Raw genomic sequence first — 16251 nt, 5'->3', positions numbered from 1 at the left:
CATAATAGATTCCGATTTCCCATAAAATACTGTATTTACAACTTATTATTCAAACATATTGTAAACAAGCAGCACAATAAAAGCATGTTTTGCTTATGAATTTGATACGAATTAAATATATATTCTATGTTGTTAAGATGTGAATATACGCCGTTTTGTTGTTGTTTATATTTGAGGTGTTTCTGCAGCACTGAGAACCATTTTCTGTAACTTTTTCACAAAACAATCGTATGTTTATTGTGTTGTTAGTTTGTGAGGGAGTTTGTTTTCAGACCGGAAGCTGCGCAGCATCTCTCGCGCTCTCTCACGCGTTCCAATCATTAGTAGAGCGCGCGACTGACAAACACTTCGCTCCGTTGCCTTAGAAACTAAACTAACTGTCCATAACTGTTTATATTTCGCAGAAAACTACTCGATTAGTTTCGATTCTTTGACTTTTTAAATCACTTTTACTGAGGGAACTTTGGCTTGAAAACTTGTCCAATGAGTAATTTATACGAAAACATCGACGGTCAAGAAGATCTGGACTTTCCGTTACTTTTTCTGTACAACCAACCTGACCAAGGTTAGTAGACTAATTATTAATCATCATTTTAGAGCTTTTCACATGCTTTCCTCTCATAACAAGTGTTTTTTTTTCTGTCCTCTATAATTGGCCGTGTTTTTAATTGCATACAAAACAAATTAATCGTTTTCTGTACACATGATACTTTATAATACTATGGTATGTGCACTATGTGTATTGTATTCCCATTATTACTATTTTGTAGTATTTTTCATTGGAGATAGGTTGATTGGGTTTAAAAGTAGGTTACACAGATTGTCTGACACCAAAGATGTAGTGGAAACTTTCACTGTTGCTAACCGTTTAATTCTCTAGTATTGGAGCCTACTTAATTTACAGGAAACATTCAGAATTTTTATTATAAACATCCGGTTTGATTGTAATGAAATGTTGTTAATGTGTTTTCCCATTTGTTTTTAGTTGATGACGCTGGCATCCCCTCCAGCCACGGTACCAATCAAACTTCCCCAATCACTTATCAAGACCCGTCTCTGTACGATGAGGAGTCTGCGTGCCAGCGTTCCCACCATCTCCCCACCGATGACCTTCTCACCTATGGCCAATCTGATTATAGACACCCCTCCATGTTTGCCAGCCACCCTGGAGCGCTCCAAGTCAATGGCCCGAGAATTGAGATCACCTGCCCTGACCTGTACCAGCATGACCATGTCCACACCAACCCTGTGGACATCAATCGGCCCATGCTTGACATCCCTTACAGGGAGAGCCAATGCCTCAGTCCGGCTAGTAGCACCTCGTCTACTAGCTGGCATTCAGATGGCTATTCTCCTGGAACATACTCCCCCTGCATCTCTCCCGGTGCTGGTGAAGGAACGCTAGCCGGATTGACCGAAGCCGTCCTTTGTCCAATGATGCAGGCCATCCAAGCTTCTGGTTCTCCCAACACGTCCCCTCGCACCAGCATCACAGAAGACACCGTCCTGGACCGCCGTCCCACCTCTCCACGTTCTCGCTCGTCTTCTCCGCAGGGGAAGCGCACTTACACAGAGTACGAGACCCAGAGATCTCAAAGCCCCCGTTTTGGCCGGGACGAGCCCGCTGAATTCTATCCACTGGCAAACTTGGAGGAGACCATAAACAGCCTCAGCCACGGCTTGACTAAACCAATCCCTACAAAGATTGTCCGACCTAATCTAGAGTATTCTGTCTACACGGAAAGCCATGTGGGCATGTTCCCATCTATGCCGGAAGTGAAAAAAGAATTCACTGTAGAACCGTGCTATTTCATGCCTGCCAACTGGTCCAGTCAGGCTCTTGCTGGGGTTTGTAGGTATGATATAATCGATCAATTAATCAGTCCAGTGACAAAGCAATGGTCTTACATTTGTTTAATTTAACAGGCTTTATACACTTACACTCGTAAAATAAAGGTATCTTTATGCATGACATTAAAATGTTTGCACATCTAATCGTGGCCCCTATGCATTTTTATTGCCAGAAGCTGCTTATTATTAAGTGATCTGTGATGGTTATTGTGACTAAACAGTATCTCATCTCTTAGTATGCCAGTGGCTGCCTTGCCTTCGCCGGAATGGCCTCTTCCCTGCAGCACTGAGCAGTATGAGCTCAGGATAGAGGTTCAACCCAGACAACACCACCGGGCCCACTACGAGACAGAGGGCAGCCGAGGGGCCGTCAAAGCATCTACTGGAGGCCATCCTGTCGTTCAGGTAAATTGAGGACAACGCTGTGTATTTAGAAGAAAAGTCTGCGGAAAGGTTGGTTTTGTTTGGTTTTGAAAGGTTGCGTGGGGAGTGAATATAACAATTCTTGAGAATCGCTGTGTGTGAAAATGTTTGTGAGAGTGATTGAAAGTGTGTCGGTGAAACTGAGGCGGCTGTCAGTGAAGAGGTTGATAACAGAAACAAGGGGAAGATAGAGAGGGAGAGATAATGCAATGATTGTGGTGGCGTTATTTCCCTGTTACGGATCGAAGTGCTGTGTCCACATTTAGGGAAATGAGGATCCGTGTTTTTGTCGTTGCTATCACTGAGACAATATGTCATATCATCTGCACTGACTAAACCTTTCACTCAGCTAGTATGCATATCTCACACAGAGTATCAGTATCGTATCTGTTGAAAATGAAGATAATGGACTTTGTACATTCACTAAAAATCACCAAAGACACTGGGCAAAAAATTTGCATTGAGACACAAATAGAGCCACTTTTTGTAATGCAGCCACAATCACATTTTTATTTATACAGTAGTTTATCTTCAAATGTTAGTTCATCCTTTGATTGTTGGCATACTGTGAAGCATGTGCAGATATAAATTGTGGTTTACCCACTGTTTCAGTTGCGAGGGTACACCGGGACGGAGCCGCTGGCTCTACAGGTCTTCATCGGCACGGCTGATGACAGGAACCTCAGACCTCACGCTTTCTACCAGGTCCACCGCATTACCGGCAAGACCGTCTCCACCAACAGTCAGGAACGAATGCTGAACGGAACCAAGATCCTAGAGGTGCCACTGGAACCCAAGGAGAACATGAGAGCTGTGTAAGAAGATAATGATATCACGTAAAGAAGACTGGGGCAAGTTGTCACATGGGAGAAGTTATCTCAAGTGCTGAATCTCAATAGCTTTTGAGTCAAATATACAATTGCACAAATCCAGCAGTGGTTTTATATGCCTAGTTCTATACTCTTGTTCTTATTTCTTCTTGGCAAAAACAGTAGCTTTTATATTTCTTATATTATAATTGTTAAAATATAGATGAAGCCAGTAAATAGCTAACAACATGCATTTATTATGGCAGGTTTTCTTTGTGACGACTTACACCCATATAATGTAAAAACATTACACGCTATTGGATAGCATCATTCTTGATCAGTTTTGTAGATTTTAGTGTATGTGCCTGAAACAGACTTTCAATAATAAACCTGGAGAAATATTCTGTAAAAAAGTGACAAATAGCACAAATTATCTTATTCAAATAGGTAGTTGATAATTTCCATTCTTGGAATATAAAATATAATATTCTTAGAATATAAAAGAGGAACAGGAAGTGATAAAAGAACCAATGATTTGCCTGCTAAATGTTTGTTCACATTTTTAGAGTTGACTGCGCTGGTATCCTGAAACTGAGAAATGCCGACATTGAGCTGAAGAAAGGAGAGACGGATGTGGGGCGGAAAAACACACGAGTGAAATTGGTCTTCCGTGTCCACGTTCCTCAACCCAGTGGCCAGTGGATCTCTCTCCAAGTGGCTTCGCAGACTATTGAATGCTGTATGCATTAAAACTTTTCATTTAAGACTCACTATTTTAACCATACATTTCAATGCACGTATTTTGCATTTATAAAATCAATTTTTTGTACAGAATTGACAAGTGGCCAACCCATTACAATTTATATTATTATAATTTGATATATTTTTTATATTTAACATTTTTTAAATGTATGTTTTACATTTGTTTTAATATTTAATAATATATATTTAACATGTACTCAAAAATCTGTAGGTTTTGTAACTGGCACCAAGCAGAATGGTGCCCTTGTTATTTGGCCAATCACGCACAGTCATGATGTTGATGATATCAGAATGGTCAAATATCATATTTTCAATATTAAATGCATGAATGCCACGGGTTTTGTTACAGCTCAAAGGTCTGCTCACGAGCAGCCAACGGTAGATCATTATGACTTGGACCACTGTTCGGTTCTGGGTGGACCGCAGATGATCCTCAGGGGCCAGAACTTCACATCAGAGTCCAAAGTCATCTTCTTTGAGAAAACGCATGGTGAGTAAAACTGCAGCAAGAGGTTTGGTCACACTTGTTTTGATTATAAGTGTAATGGTAAACCAATGTGTATTTCAGTGGCTAATGTGGGTGTCTAGAGAGCAAAGAGGTCCTCAGTAGCTCCAAAAATGATTCGGACACACTTAAAAATGTCTGAATGTAATTGCGTCAGATGATAAACTAAAATAAAAGACAGTTGATTTTATGTTTTGTAATCTGATGCTGTAAAATCTTGACTATTGCAAAGTATCCAAATCCTTTTTGGAGTTACTCTGTCTCTCTGATGTGACTCACTACTAAGCTGAAAGACACACAAACTTCAATGTTAGGTCTACAGTTTCAGTGAAAACTAATCGGTTAAGGTGCAAATTCAGTTAGAGAGATGTTAATCTCACTTTACATGGGTGAATAACTCTCAAAAAAAGCTCACAAAAGGTGAAAGTAGATCTTCACCTTCTGATTTTATGCTGCAGCGTGTTAACAGCTCCAACCATCGACATATAACTCTTTTAATATTTGACTTCTCCAGGCACTATCAGCCATCTGTGGAGAAAATTAGCATATGATTTGTTTAAAGTTGTATTGATATGCTTTGCATATGCTGAAAAATGGTGGTCCAGGCTGGAGCCATGAGGCTCTGGGATGCATGGTAGACTGCAGTATGGTTTGGCCAATCTTTGCAACAACACAAGAGTGAGAAAAAAAAGATAAGCCTTGCAAAGCTTGCATAAACACACACACATCTACATAGCCGCCAGTTTGTCTGTCAATGTTTAAAGACGTCAGAAACCTCAACCAACACCTACGCACTCCACATAACGTTAAGACATTAATTATTTTCCAAACAGCTGTTTATTGGTAGTTGATATTAAATATTTTTAGAGAGTTGTCATTTCTAATTTCATGTTAAAATGCTAAACTCTAAATCAAAAACTACTCTTAATAATTTACGCATTATTTTATAATTATTATGCATGCACCTTTAATAATGTCATATTATTTAAGAGTCTACATAAAGGCAGTAAGATGATTAAAAACAAACTTAACTGATTTAAAATCAACGTTTGCTTTACAGCACACAGCATATGTGCATAAACATTCAAATACATGTGGAAGTAGATGCATGAAAATGAAATGGACAAAGTTAGAAACTAAAATAAATTAAACTGACAAATGCAAAACCAATTTAGCATTTAATTAAATTAAAATAAATCTAATTAAATTATTTGTGGAAGCACCGGAAATCATCCAAAACGTCAATAATAATTTGAATGGCAGCGTCCAGCAGAGGTTGAGTGAAATCTCAGTGTCACAGAACTTGAGGACAATAGCATATATCAGCCATGACTCACACTGACATCCTATAAAGACAGCCTACACTTTCTGACGCAAGCAAAGTTTTAGCTGCACTTTCCATTTAGGTGTGCAGTGCGGTGCGAGAGGATGTGGTTATGCTCTGCGCAGATAGCATCTACAAGCACAGAGACCAACTTTCCTTTCCTGTACTCAACGTGAGGGTTGCAGAGCAGCAGTAGCACAGCAGGAGAGTGGGAGTTTCATCCACTATGCATGAAACTTTCTCTCTGTTGCTCATGTAGAAGTCACAGACCAGATATTTGTTGTGGCTTCCAACATTAAATAGTGAGAATGCACATGGGCGTGTGTTTGTGAGCGGATGTAAATTAACTTCTAAGTTTAAAAAAAGTACACTACCCTTCAAAAGATTGGGGTCAGTAGGATTTTTTTTTGTTTTTGATAGAAGTCTGACAACAAAGGCTTGGAAAACAAAGGCTGAATTTTGATCAAAAATACAGCAATATTGTGAAATACAGTGAGAGAAAAAATAGTTTGATCCCCTGCTGATTTTGTTTGTTTGCCCACTGACAAAGAAATGATCAGTCTGTAATTTTAATGGTAGGTTTATTTGAACAGTGAGAGACAGGATAACAAAAAAAAGAAAAAATCCAGAAAAACGCAATTCAAAAAAGTTATAAATTGATTTGCATTTTAATGAGTCAAATAAGTATTTGATCCCCTATCAATCAGCAAGACTTCTGGCTCCCAGGTGTCTTTTATACAGGTCAGGAGCTGAGGTTAGAGCACTCTCTTAAAGGGAGTGCTCTTAATCTCAGTTTGTTACCTGTATAAAAGACACCTGTCCACAGAAGCAATCAATCCATCAATCCACCATGGCCAAGACCAAAGAGCTGTGCAAGGATGTCAGGGACAAGATTGTAGATCTACACAAAGCTGGAATGGGCTACAAGATCGTCGCCAAGCAGCTTGGTGCGATTATTTGCAAATTGAAGAAACACAAAATAACTGTCAATCTCCCTCGGACTGGGGCTCCATGTTTCTGCTAAGGGGACAGGACAACTGCACTGCATCAAAGGGATGATGGACGGGGCCATGTACCGTTAGGGCCAGGGCATTGAAAATGAGTCGTGGATGGGTATTCAAGCATGACAATGACCCAAAACACATGGCCAAGGCAACAAAGGAGTGGCTCAAGAAGAAGCACGTTAAGGTTCTGGAGTGGCCTAACCAGTCTCCAGGCCTTAATCCCATAGAAAATCTGTGGAGGGAACTGAAGGTTCGAGTTTCCAAATGTCAGCCTCGAAACCTTAATGACTTGGAGAGGATCTGCAAAGAGGAGTGGAACAAAATCCCTCCTGAGATGTGTGCAAACCTGGTGGCCAACTACAAGAAACGTCTGACCTCTGTGATTGCCAACAAGGGTTTTGCCACCAAGTACTAAGTCATGTTTTGCGAAAGGGTCAAATACTTATTTGACTCATTAAAATGCAAATCAATTTATAACTTTTTTGAAATGCGTTTTTCTGGATTTTTTGTTGTTGTTATTGTCTCACTGTTCAAATAAACCTACCACTAAAATTATAGACTGATAATTTCTTTGTCAGTGGGCAAACGTACAAAATCAGCAGGGGATCAAATAATTTTTTCCCCTCACTGTATTATTGCAATTTAAAATAACAGTTTTCTATTTGAATATATTGAAAAATGTAATTTATTCCAGAGATCAAAGCTGAATTTTCAGCATCATTACTCCAGTCTTCAGTGTCACATGATCCTTCAGAAATCATTCTAATATGCTGATTCTAATATGCTGTTATTCATAAAGAATATACTATATCATCATGTGTTTGAAAAATTATTTATAGTTTTTTTTTAGCATTCAAATGACATGTTTCATTGTTTTAGTTGACTTACAGTTATGGGAGGCTGAGGCGAAAGTTTACAGAGACAAATGCACGTCTGTAAGTACTTCAGACTATTTGGAGAGCAAAGTAATACATAGCCTTGAATAAAGCTGTTAAATGTAAGTTGTCTTTCCTATAAGAACCTGCTGCTTTTGGAAATCCCTCCATATCGAGACCCTAACATCTACCACCCAGTCAAAGTTAAATTTCATGTGCTGAATGGGAAGAAGAGATGCAGCCAGCCTCAAAACCTCACCTACACGCCGCTCTCAGGTGAATCCATCTTTCTCGTTATAAACAAATACACTTGCGTTTTTATTTTAAAATTATCTAAATTATTCAGATTTGCAACACCATAGCAAGTTTTGAACTGTTTATTTTTTTATTTTATTTTATTTTTTGGTTATAGACCTTATCTCTTTTTTTTATTCCAAAAAAACATATAGTAATTGACAAATGAAAAGTTTTAAATGAGTTTACTAAGGGCAAATGTATATTTTTAGTGGGGCTGTGCAATTAATCGCATGAGATTGTCATTCGCATCTCGTCAGTAAAGCCGGTTCTGTGATTAGTAGTAAATCTGTGTATTAAATGCTGCTCCATCTGAAAGCATGTGAAGGAGATTTACTACTAATCACAGAACCGGCTTTACTGATGAGATGAGAATGACAATCTCATGCGATTTTTAGGCACCATAACTGCTTCTTTTAAGAACTACTTCACTTTATGAACAAATACCCTTGTCTTTTGTTTTAAAACTGATTCCAAATGTTTCCTCTCTAGTGCCACAGATTAAAGCAGAGCCGGTTGAAGAATACCAATACACACAGTTAGACTGCACCGAGCGTCCCATTATGGGCATCTCTCCTCCCTCTTGCCATCTCGCAGATGGTTACATAATGCCGAGTGGCCCGTCATACCAGCGAGCTCACTGCATGTACCCTGCTGTCCCACCACATGTACCCATGCGCTACCCGCTGGATCACATGGTGCCAGGAGCTCTCGCCAGCTCCCCGGCTCACGCAACCTCTGTGTCTACATTTGTGCCCAACACCTACCAGCACACCATAGCGGGAGACAGCTTCCAAACGGCCTCCTCTCTGTTTCCCACCCTCAATGTCTCAGAGCTCTGCTCCGCTGCGGCCCATCAGAAGGCGTACGGCTCGAGGGGCTCAACCACAGGGAGATCCCCTCCGGCCCGCAGCCATCAGCAGACATACCTGCCAGTGCAGCACCAGAGAAACGTCAGTCCTGTGAGAGTCACCATCAAGCAGGAGAACCTGGATCAGGCCTATCTGGATGATGGTTTGTGTTCTTATCATTCAGTATATATACTGTTGTGCTTAACAGTGCTGGATAGTAACTGATTACATGTAATCTGGTTTAATCAGATTCCAAAAATGTACTTGTAATTAGATTATATTACATTTTAAAATGCTCTTAATTAGATTACAGTTACACTTTTATGGATTACATGTAGGGGTGGGCGACATGACCAAAATCTTATATCACAATATGAATAATTTTATTTCATGGTAATGATATATATCACAATATAGTTATTTTTGTTTAAAATAAGGTTTTTTTTAAGATATCAAATTTTTTGATACCATAGAAATTTCAAAATTCTTGTCACTAGTGTCAATATCACAAAAAACTAATACTAGTCTTAAAAAAAAACTCAAACTCACTGAAGACAAGTAAACAGTACAGACAGCAGGAATATTAGACTGCTGTCACTTTAAGAGCTGCCTGGATCCAATATACTGTTACGTGCGTGTTTTCTTTCTCAGCTGTTTGCTTTCACTTAAGACCAAACTTATTGTGTTAACGAGGATATTTTGATGGGATATAAAAGTGAATACATATAAGTCCTATAAAGTGTCTTCATGCGCACGCACTTCTCTAACAGCGCTCAGAAACGGTCTCTCAGACAGCACGTGCATGCATATAGTCAAATGAGTTCTCTTTTGCTGCAGATTGTGCTTCAACGGCTTACAATCACTTGTTTTAAACCGCAATGATTAGTTGTAACAGCAATGATAGTCCAAAATTTCTACCAGTTAAACATGTCTACCAGTATATTGCCCACCTTTAATTTCATGATTATACATTATTCACAGAAGGGCAGCAAAAGCATCATCATTTTATAAATTTTTCTTTTAAATTTTCCTTTCAAAAAAATCCTACTGTGTGTCATACCGTTTAGCTATGACTATATTCACAGTACGGCCATGTAGATGTCATGCAAATAAATTTGTTGGGTTCCTGAAAATTAAAAATTAATTTCTCTATATGGAAATTTATTGTTTACGATAAATTATAAACCGTTAAAAACAGATGTACTGTGAGCAACAAGTTTATATGCTTTTGTTGAAGCATCAGCCTGCACTATTTCAACCTTTTTTTCTCTCTTTAAATAATCAAGTATAACCGTGCCAATCCTGGTGAGAATATGAGTCTTGAACAGTTTTTAGTTTTAGCTGCTTTTTTTTTTTTTTTTAGTTATAGACTTACTTATCTATTGTTTTCTTCCAAAAAACAAAAAAGTAAATTCCAAATAATTTTTTTGACAAAGATTTTATTTGATATGATTTTTAGTTTATAAATTTATAACGAGTGTATATGGGGGAAAGGGTATATTTTAGACTATAATTTTAAGAACCACATTTACTTTTTAGTTTTGATTTTCATTGAATTATTGGATATTTATCAGTTAATATGAGCTAAATTGTACCATGATTAGTTGTTGTTTCAGATGATTTGTGTGTTTAATGTATGCCGGCTCTATATGGGTCAGTGCTTCAGTTCTGCCAGAGCCTGTTCAATATTGAGCTCTAACAGACCTAAACACACACAGGGACAACCAGGACACACCATCGAGCTCTCAGGAAAGCATTCAGTCGCTAAATAAACTAAACGTGTTCTTTATTCACGTAAATGTAGTTGATATCGCGAGTGAGCCATATTTGAATAATATTACACCACATATGTAGATGTGTTTTTATTTGCGGTGGCTGCGTGGGCATTACAAAGAATCACACCCCCGCTTCAGCTTCTATTTCAGGCTGATTATACCTGTAAACGCTACCCCTCGTGTCCCCTAATCTAATTTTAGACAGAAAACTTTGCATTTTTAGCCCACTAACTTGTCTCAGCAGAACAACAGGAAGCTGAACCAACTCAAGCACGAGAGGGGCGCGTCAGACTCTGTGCCGCCGGCTAGCGGACAGTCGGTGTATTGCAGCGTGTGATTGTGCCGCAGACTGCAGGAGATGGTCCTCACTGCAGAACACAAGATCCAGGGGGCGTGGTTGGATCTAGAGCCATCTCCTCCCACCTTACATAGACCTAAACCCACCCATCTCCACCCCCTAGATGTGGATCCAACCCCACCCCCTGGATCTTTGTTCTGCAGCGAGGGGCTACTGGACTGACCGCGTCTGTGGATGATGCATCATACAATGCCTTAAAAGTCTTGTTAGTAAGTTTTATGGTAGAGCAGGTGGAAATGGCACATCTGATCACTTAGTAAAGTTGCAGCACGTATTCATGTCTGGAACAGAAGTAATACTGAGCAATAGTAATAGTAATGCATACTTCAGCATAGGGGTGTGCGATATGACGATTTTTGATCGTGGACGATAAAAATGTCTCCACGATCTGCTTTTGAAGAAATATCGTAGTATCGCGCTACAGCACACATTGTCAAATACAGTTCTGGCGCCTCCGTCTCTATATACTGTACAACACCACATACAGCAGTAGAGTTACTCTGACAGGACACTGCACTTATTCGCGATCGCAAAAGTACATTATTTGCATACAAGCCTTGCTGGTTAAATGTTTAATTCGCGCGCTGGTCTGACGTGTGCTTTTCTGAGCGCATACACCTGAAGCACGTGCACTAAAAACCCTGTCTAACAGCGCCTGATTACTCAACTAACTTATCTTTTGCGCTAATACTGTCAAAACACACAAGGTTTACATACAGACTCAGTTGGTTATATCTAAAATGAAAGTAAATAGTTAAGAGAGAAACGGATGCGTGCCTGTATATTAGATGCGTGCAGCTCTTAAAGGGACAGTACTAAACATACTGTCGACTGTCATTAAAGGGATAGTTCACCCTAAAATTTAATTTCTGTCATTATTTACTCACTCACATGTTGTCCCAAACCTCTATTAATTTCTTGTGCTGAACCCAAAAGATGATATTTTGAAGAATGAGGGTAACCAAACAGTTGCTGGTCTACATTGACTTTGATAGCAGGAAAGAAAAATCCTATGGAAGTCACTGAGGACCAGCAACTGATTGGTTTTCCACCTTCTTCAAAATAGCATTTATGTTCAGCAGAAGAAAGAAACTCATTCAGGTTTAAAACAACTTTTGAGTAAATGATGGTATAAAAATAAAACATTATGACAGAATTGACATACAGATGACTATTTAGTTTTGGGGGGAACTATTCACTTAACGTTAACAAAACAAAACGCAAAGAGAAAAATCACTCTCTATTCATGACTGAAAATCTTTAATACAGTTGCTTTAGGAATCAGTCTATCTAGTGTTTTATTTTCATATTTGTTCATTCAATTTCATTGAATGCTCTGCTAAATACACCTATTGTACCTGAAAATAAAGCACTGTTTGTTTTATTTGTACATTATGTGTATTTGTAATTTGTATCTTTGTTCTTATTAAAAAATAAGAAAGATAGAATGATGACACACATTTTTATCTTTGCCCACTTTGGCCTAAATATCTGTCATGTCTTTTTTTTTTTTTTTTTGTTACCTTGAAAGGCTTTGTCTTTCTAGTTTGGCTGTAATGCTCAGACAACTTGTAAAACCAACATGACAAAGAATCGTGATTAAAATCGTGAATCGTGATATTTCTAAAAAAAATCGTGATATGATATTTGTCCCATATCGCCCACCCCTACTTCAGCAAACCCAGAGTTTCTCTACGTGCTATGAAGGTAAATTTAAGACCACGTAAAGAAAATGTACAGAAATAAACTGAAGGAAACACAATGCATCAGAATGTTCTCTAAATGTCCAGGGAACACAACTAGTTGTATTAGCAAAAAAAAAAATAGTTTGAAAATACAACTTACAACCAATATCCATTACTTTTTTTCATTTTACCAAAATAAATAAGACTTGAATAGCTCCAAACCAACTGTGCCTTTCTTAAATCACACTGTTCTTCTTACCTATTTTTGTCTGATTCTTAAATTAAGATGCATTTACTTGAGCAGCAAAATCTCGTTTTCTGTGAAGTTGATCAAAATAAAGTGAGTTTATGGTTTAAACAAGGACAAATATCTATCAATGGGCTCAAAAAATACACCTAATTCAAAAGGAAACAAGTTTTCATACCTCACTGACAGATATTTGGTCTTGTTTCAATCATAAGCTCACCTACTTTTGTTTGGTTTCTCAGAAAACAAGATTTCATATCGTCATTTTGCATCTCAAATAAATGTGTATTAATTTAAGGGCTTTAGATATTTGTATTGGAAAACAAAAATACTAATTTTGCAACATTTAATGCCAGTTTATGACTTTGTTCTGATTTAAAGAACTCTGTAAACACCACTAATTAACTATTTTGTATTTATTTTTCCTTGCAGTGAATGCTGTTATAAGAAAGGACCTTGTTCATAAACATAATCTCTGATGTCAGTCGTGGAAGAGAGATCGTCATCCTCTCTCAAGATACAGCATCATCACAAATGAAGACGTCTTGGCATTGATATCCATTTAAATTGCTGGTTTTTCATATCCATGATTTGTACACAAAAATTTGACCAGTAAGATCATGTTAGATGTAATATTAGTGTGCTTTACTGTTGTTTATATATATAAATATATAATGCCTATTTTCTCAAATCATGTTTGTATCCAAATTTGATCTTGTAAGACATATTTATCGATGTGCATTTAAAATAAAATGGTTTAAAGTGTCTTTGAGTAGAAACAAACAAGCAGTCTGTCAGATAATAATACTACTAAACGTGGATGCTGATTAGTTAGTTTACATCAATATTAGATCGTCTGACGGCTAAGTCAATCATTTAAATTCTAATGTTTATATAAGAGTTCTTAATATTTTGTTAAAATACTGTAGCTACCATTTCATAAATGAAAGCCAATAAATGATCTGACATAGCATTGCCCTATGCAATATTAAAAATGCAAAATAGTTGCTCATACAGTTTATATAAATTGTATGAACAATATTTAGCATTTTAAAAGTGCTTAAAGCTTAAAGTTCTCAAGCTAGCTCAAAGTTAAATTTTCAAATGCTTAAGAACATCAAATTCAAACCTCACACTGATTTATCCATTCTCTCTCTCTTTAGTAGCAAGCACGTTATGGACATTTTTTAATAAAGTGTTCAATGAGCTTGTTGACTAACACTTGTTTGTCACAGAGATTTTATGATAATATAATTTACTTATAAAAGTAAAATCCTCTGGTTGTATTCATACGAATGTACACCAAAGATTGATACATAACATACAAACACTGTTTTGAAAGATACGGTAAACCTCAAACCAGATGATCTAATGGCTGAACTGAACAATATCTTGTTCGATCCACATCCTCTAATGCTGTAAGTGAATCCATCATTAGTGAGTTTGTCAGAGTCTCTGTTCAATCTCACACACTCTATCTCTTCTTCTTGCTCTCCTTTTTCAGTTTCTGTTGGAGATTTGGCTTTTGGTTCTGCTCAGAGCTGCGAGCGTCAGCCGGCTCCGGCGTCTCCTGCAGTTAGGAAATACAGCAGAAGAAAATCATTAAGATGCCACAGATTAACAGAGTAAATATTGAACCATATTTTACCCAGCTGATTAATCACAGTATTGTTTTGTATTACAAGTTTTCTGAAATGTTGTTTAAAAATGCAAATGATGCATTATCTAATTAAATATGCCCTAATTTGCATACATTTCCAGAAGTCTGAACACTGGATAAAAGCCAGGTAGGATAAAAAAAACACAATGTCTTCAGGAAAAAAAGTTACATAATATAAGGTAAACTACTTAATTTCTGGCAATATTGTCGACATGATTGAAGACCCTATTTGAAGTGCTATATAAATGTGACCCTGAACCACAAAAGTAGTTTTAAGTCACATGGGTATATGTGTAGCAATCGCCAAAAATACATTGTATGGGTCAAAATTATCCATTTTTCTTTTTTTTGTTGCCATCATTAGGATATTAATTAAAGATCATGTTCCATGAAGATATTTTGTAAATGTCCTACTGTAAATATATCCAAACTTAATATTTAATTAGTAATATGCATTGCTAAGGACTTCATTTGGACAAATTTAAAGGCGATTTTCTCAATACTTTAATTTTTTTGCACCCTCAGATTCCATTTATCTCAGCCAAATAGTGTCCTATTATAACAAACCACTCAAAAAAGCTTATTTATTCAGCTTTCAGATGATGTATACATCTCAATTTCAAAATATCGACCCTTATGACTGGTTTTGTGCTCCAGGGTCAGATATACAGGTGACTTGACTTCAGAAAACAGATAGGAATACAACTAAGTGCTGCTGAAGTGGAGATGAAAACTCATTTAGAGAAAAGATGTATTTAATTCTACAATAAACACTTCACGTGTGTATTGTGGATGTTTTCTCTCCACTAGTCTGAAAGAAGACTAATAGCTCAAAATCGACCAAAGCATAACAACTGTAGTTTCTTGCTTTAAAAGGCCTATGGTGCAATAACTTGCATGCCCCAAAAAGCCATCGTTGCCATATAAAAACATTTCAAGATATCCAAATTCAAGAATAGTTGTTTCAAAAAGATCTGATTCTATTTGGGTCCCTTTGACTGAAACAAGACATTACAGATATGTGTGACGCTGCACCTGTCCGTGGCTCTTGGATGTGGATATGATTATTGCTAAAATACAGAGGAGTTGAAAAATGGCCCCTAGAAATAATCCATAATGCAGGAGACTCTCGAAGAAAGTGGGTTCAGGAACCTCCGGAGCTGCCTGAGAAAACAACACGGTAGTGTTTGATCAAATATCATCACACACACATACAAAACAAACCCGTTACCTGGACATACTTCTTATATTGTAATTATTCAATATCTTATTATCAATACTACTATTTCAGCACGCCGCTAAAGTGGATGGGATTTGTCACGTGGTACGTGTTACTTTTCTCAGCACTGATCGGGATGCACCAATCAAATTACACCAAATATGTAACAGTTGTTTTTAATCAAAGAAAAAGAATGATTATACTTAATATTATTATATATTTTAAATAATTCATACAGATTTCCATTTGTGTAAGGCATCTCTTCATGAGAAATTAACCTGAGTGAAATCACAAGGTATCAAACGCTACAAAAACAGCTACATATGACAAACATCTATGTTATTTTGGTTAAACTATATGACCCTGGAGCACAAAACCAGTCAGAAGTAGAATGGGTATATTTGTAGCAATAGCCAACAATACATTGTATGGGTCAAAATGACTGATTTTTCTTTTGCTAAATGTACCATGAAGATATTTAGTAAATTTCCTAGCTTAAATATATTGAAAATTAAGTTTTGATTATTAATGTGCTTTGCTAAAAACTTCATTTGGACAACTTTAAAGGCGATTTTCTCAATATTTAGATTTTCTTTCTTTTTTTGCACC

General features: G+C 37.3%; 1 protein-coding gene across 1 annotated transcript; it reads left to right on the top strand.

Annotated features, from left to right (window-relative positions):
* Nucleotides 1–270: 270 nt before the first annotated feature.
* On the top strand, nucleotides 271–14388 carry LOC306879584 (nuclear factor of activated T-cells, cytoplasmic 2-like). Its single transcript, XM_079432637.1, has 11 exons — nucleotides 271–565; nucleotides 986–1856; nucleotides 2088–2256; nucleotides 2887–3089; nucleotides 3650–3822; nucleotides 4195–4335; nucleotides 7558–7613; nucleotides 7697–7829; nucleotides 8340–8861; nucleotides 13196–13356; nucleotides 13403–14388. Exons 1-10 carry the CDS (start codon nucleotides 484–486, stop codon nucleotides 13240–13242), a joined length of 2397 nt encoding a protein of 798 aa, XP_079288763.1. The 5' UTR covers nucleotides 271–483; the 3' UTR covers nucleotides 13243–13356; nucleotides 13403–14388.
* The last annotated feature ends 1863 nt before the right edge of the window (nucleotides 14389–16251 follow it).

The sequence above is a fragment of the Barbus barbus genome (assembly GCF_936440315.1).
Source record: "Barbus barbus genome assembly, chromosome: 13".
NCBI classification, from domain to species: Eukaryota; Metazoa; Chordata; class Actinopteri; order Cypriniformes; family Cyprinidae; genus Barbus; species Barbus barbus.
The sequence above is the reverse complement of the archived record's forward strand: the minus strand, read 5'-3'. Positions and strand labels throughout refer to the sequence as shown.

What these genes read in the sequence shown, in the direction of transcription:
- LOC306879584 (XM_079432637.1), top strand. Translation starts at nt 484, where the DNA reads ATGAGTAATTTATACGAAAACATCGACGGTCAAGAAGATCTGGACTTT. An exon ending in GTACAACCAACCTGACCAAG is followed by an intron (nt 566 to 985) that starts GTTAGTAGACTA and finishes ATTTGTTTTTAG; the next exon opens with TTGATGACGCTGGCATCCCC. An exon ending in AAGGAGAACATGAGAGCTGT is followed by an intron (nt 3,090 to 3,649) that starts GTAAGAAGATAA and finishes TCACATTTTTAG; the next exon opens with AGTTGACTGCGCTGGTATCC.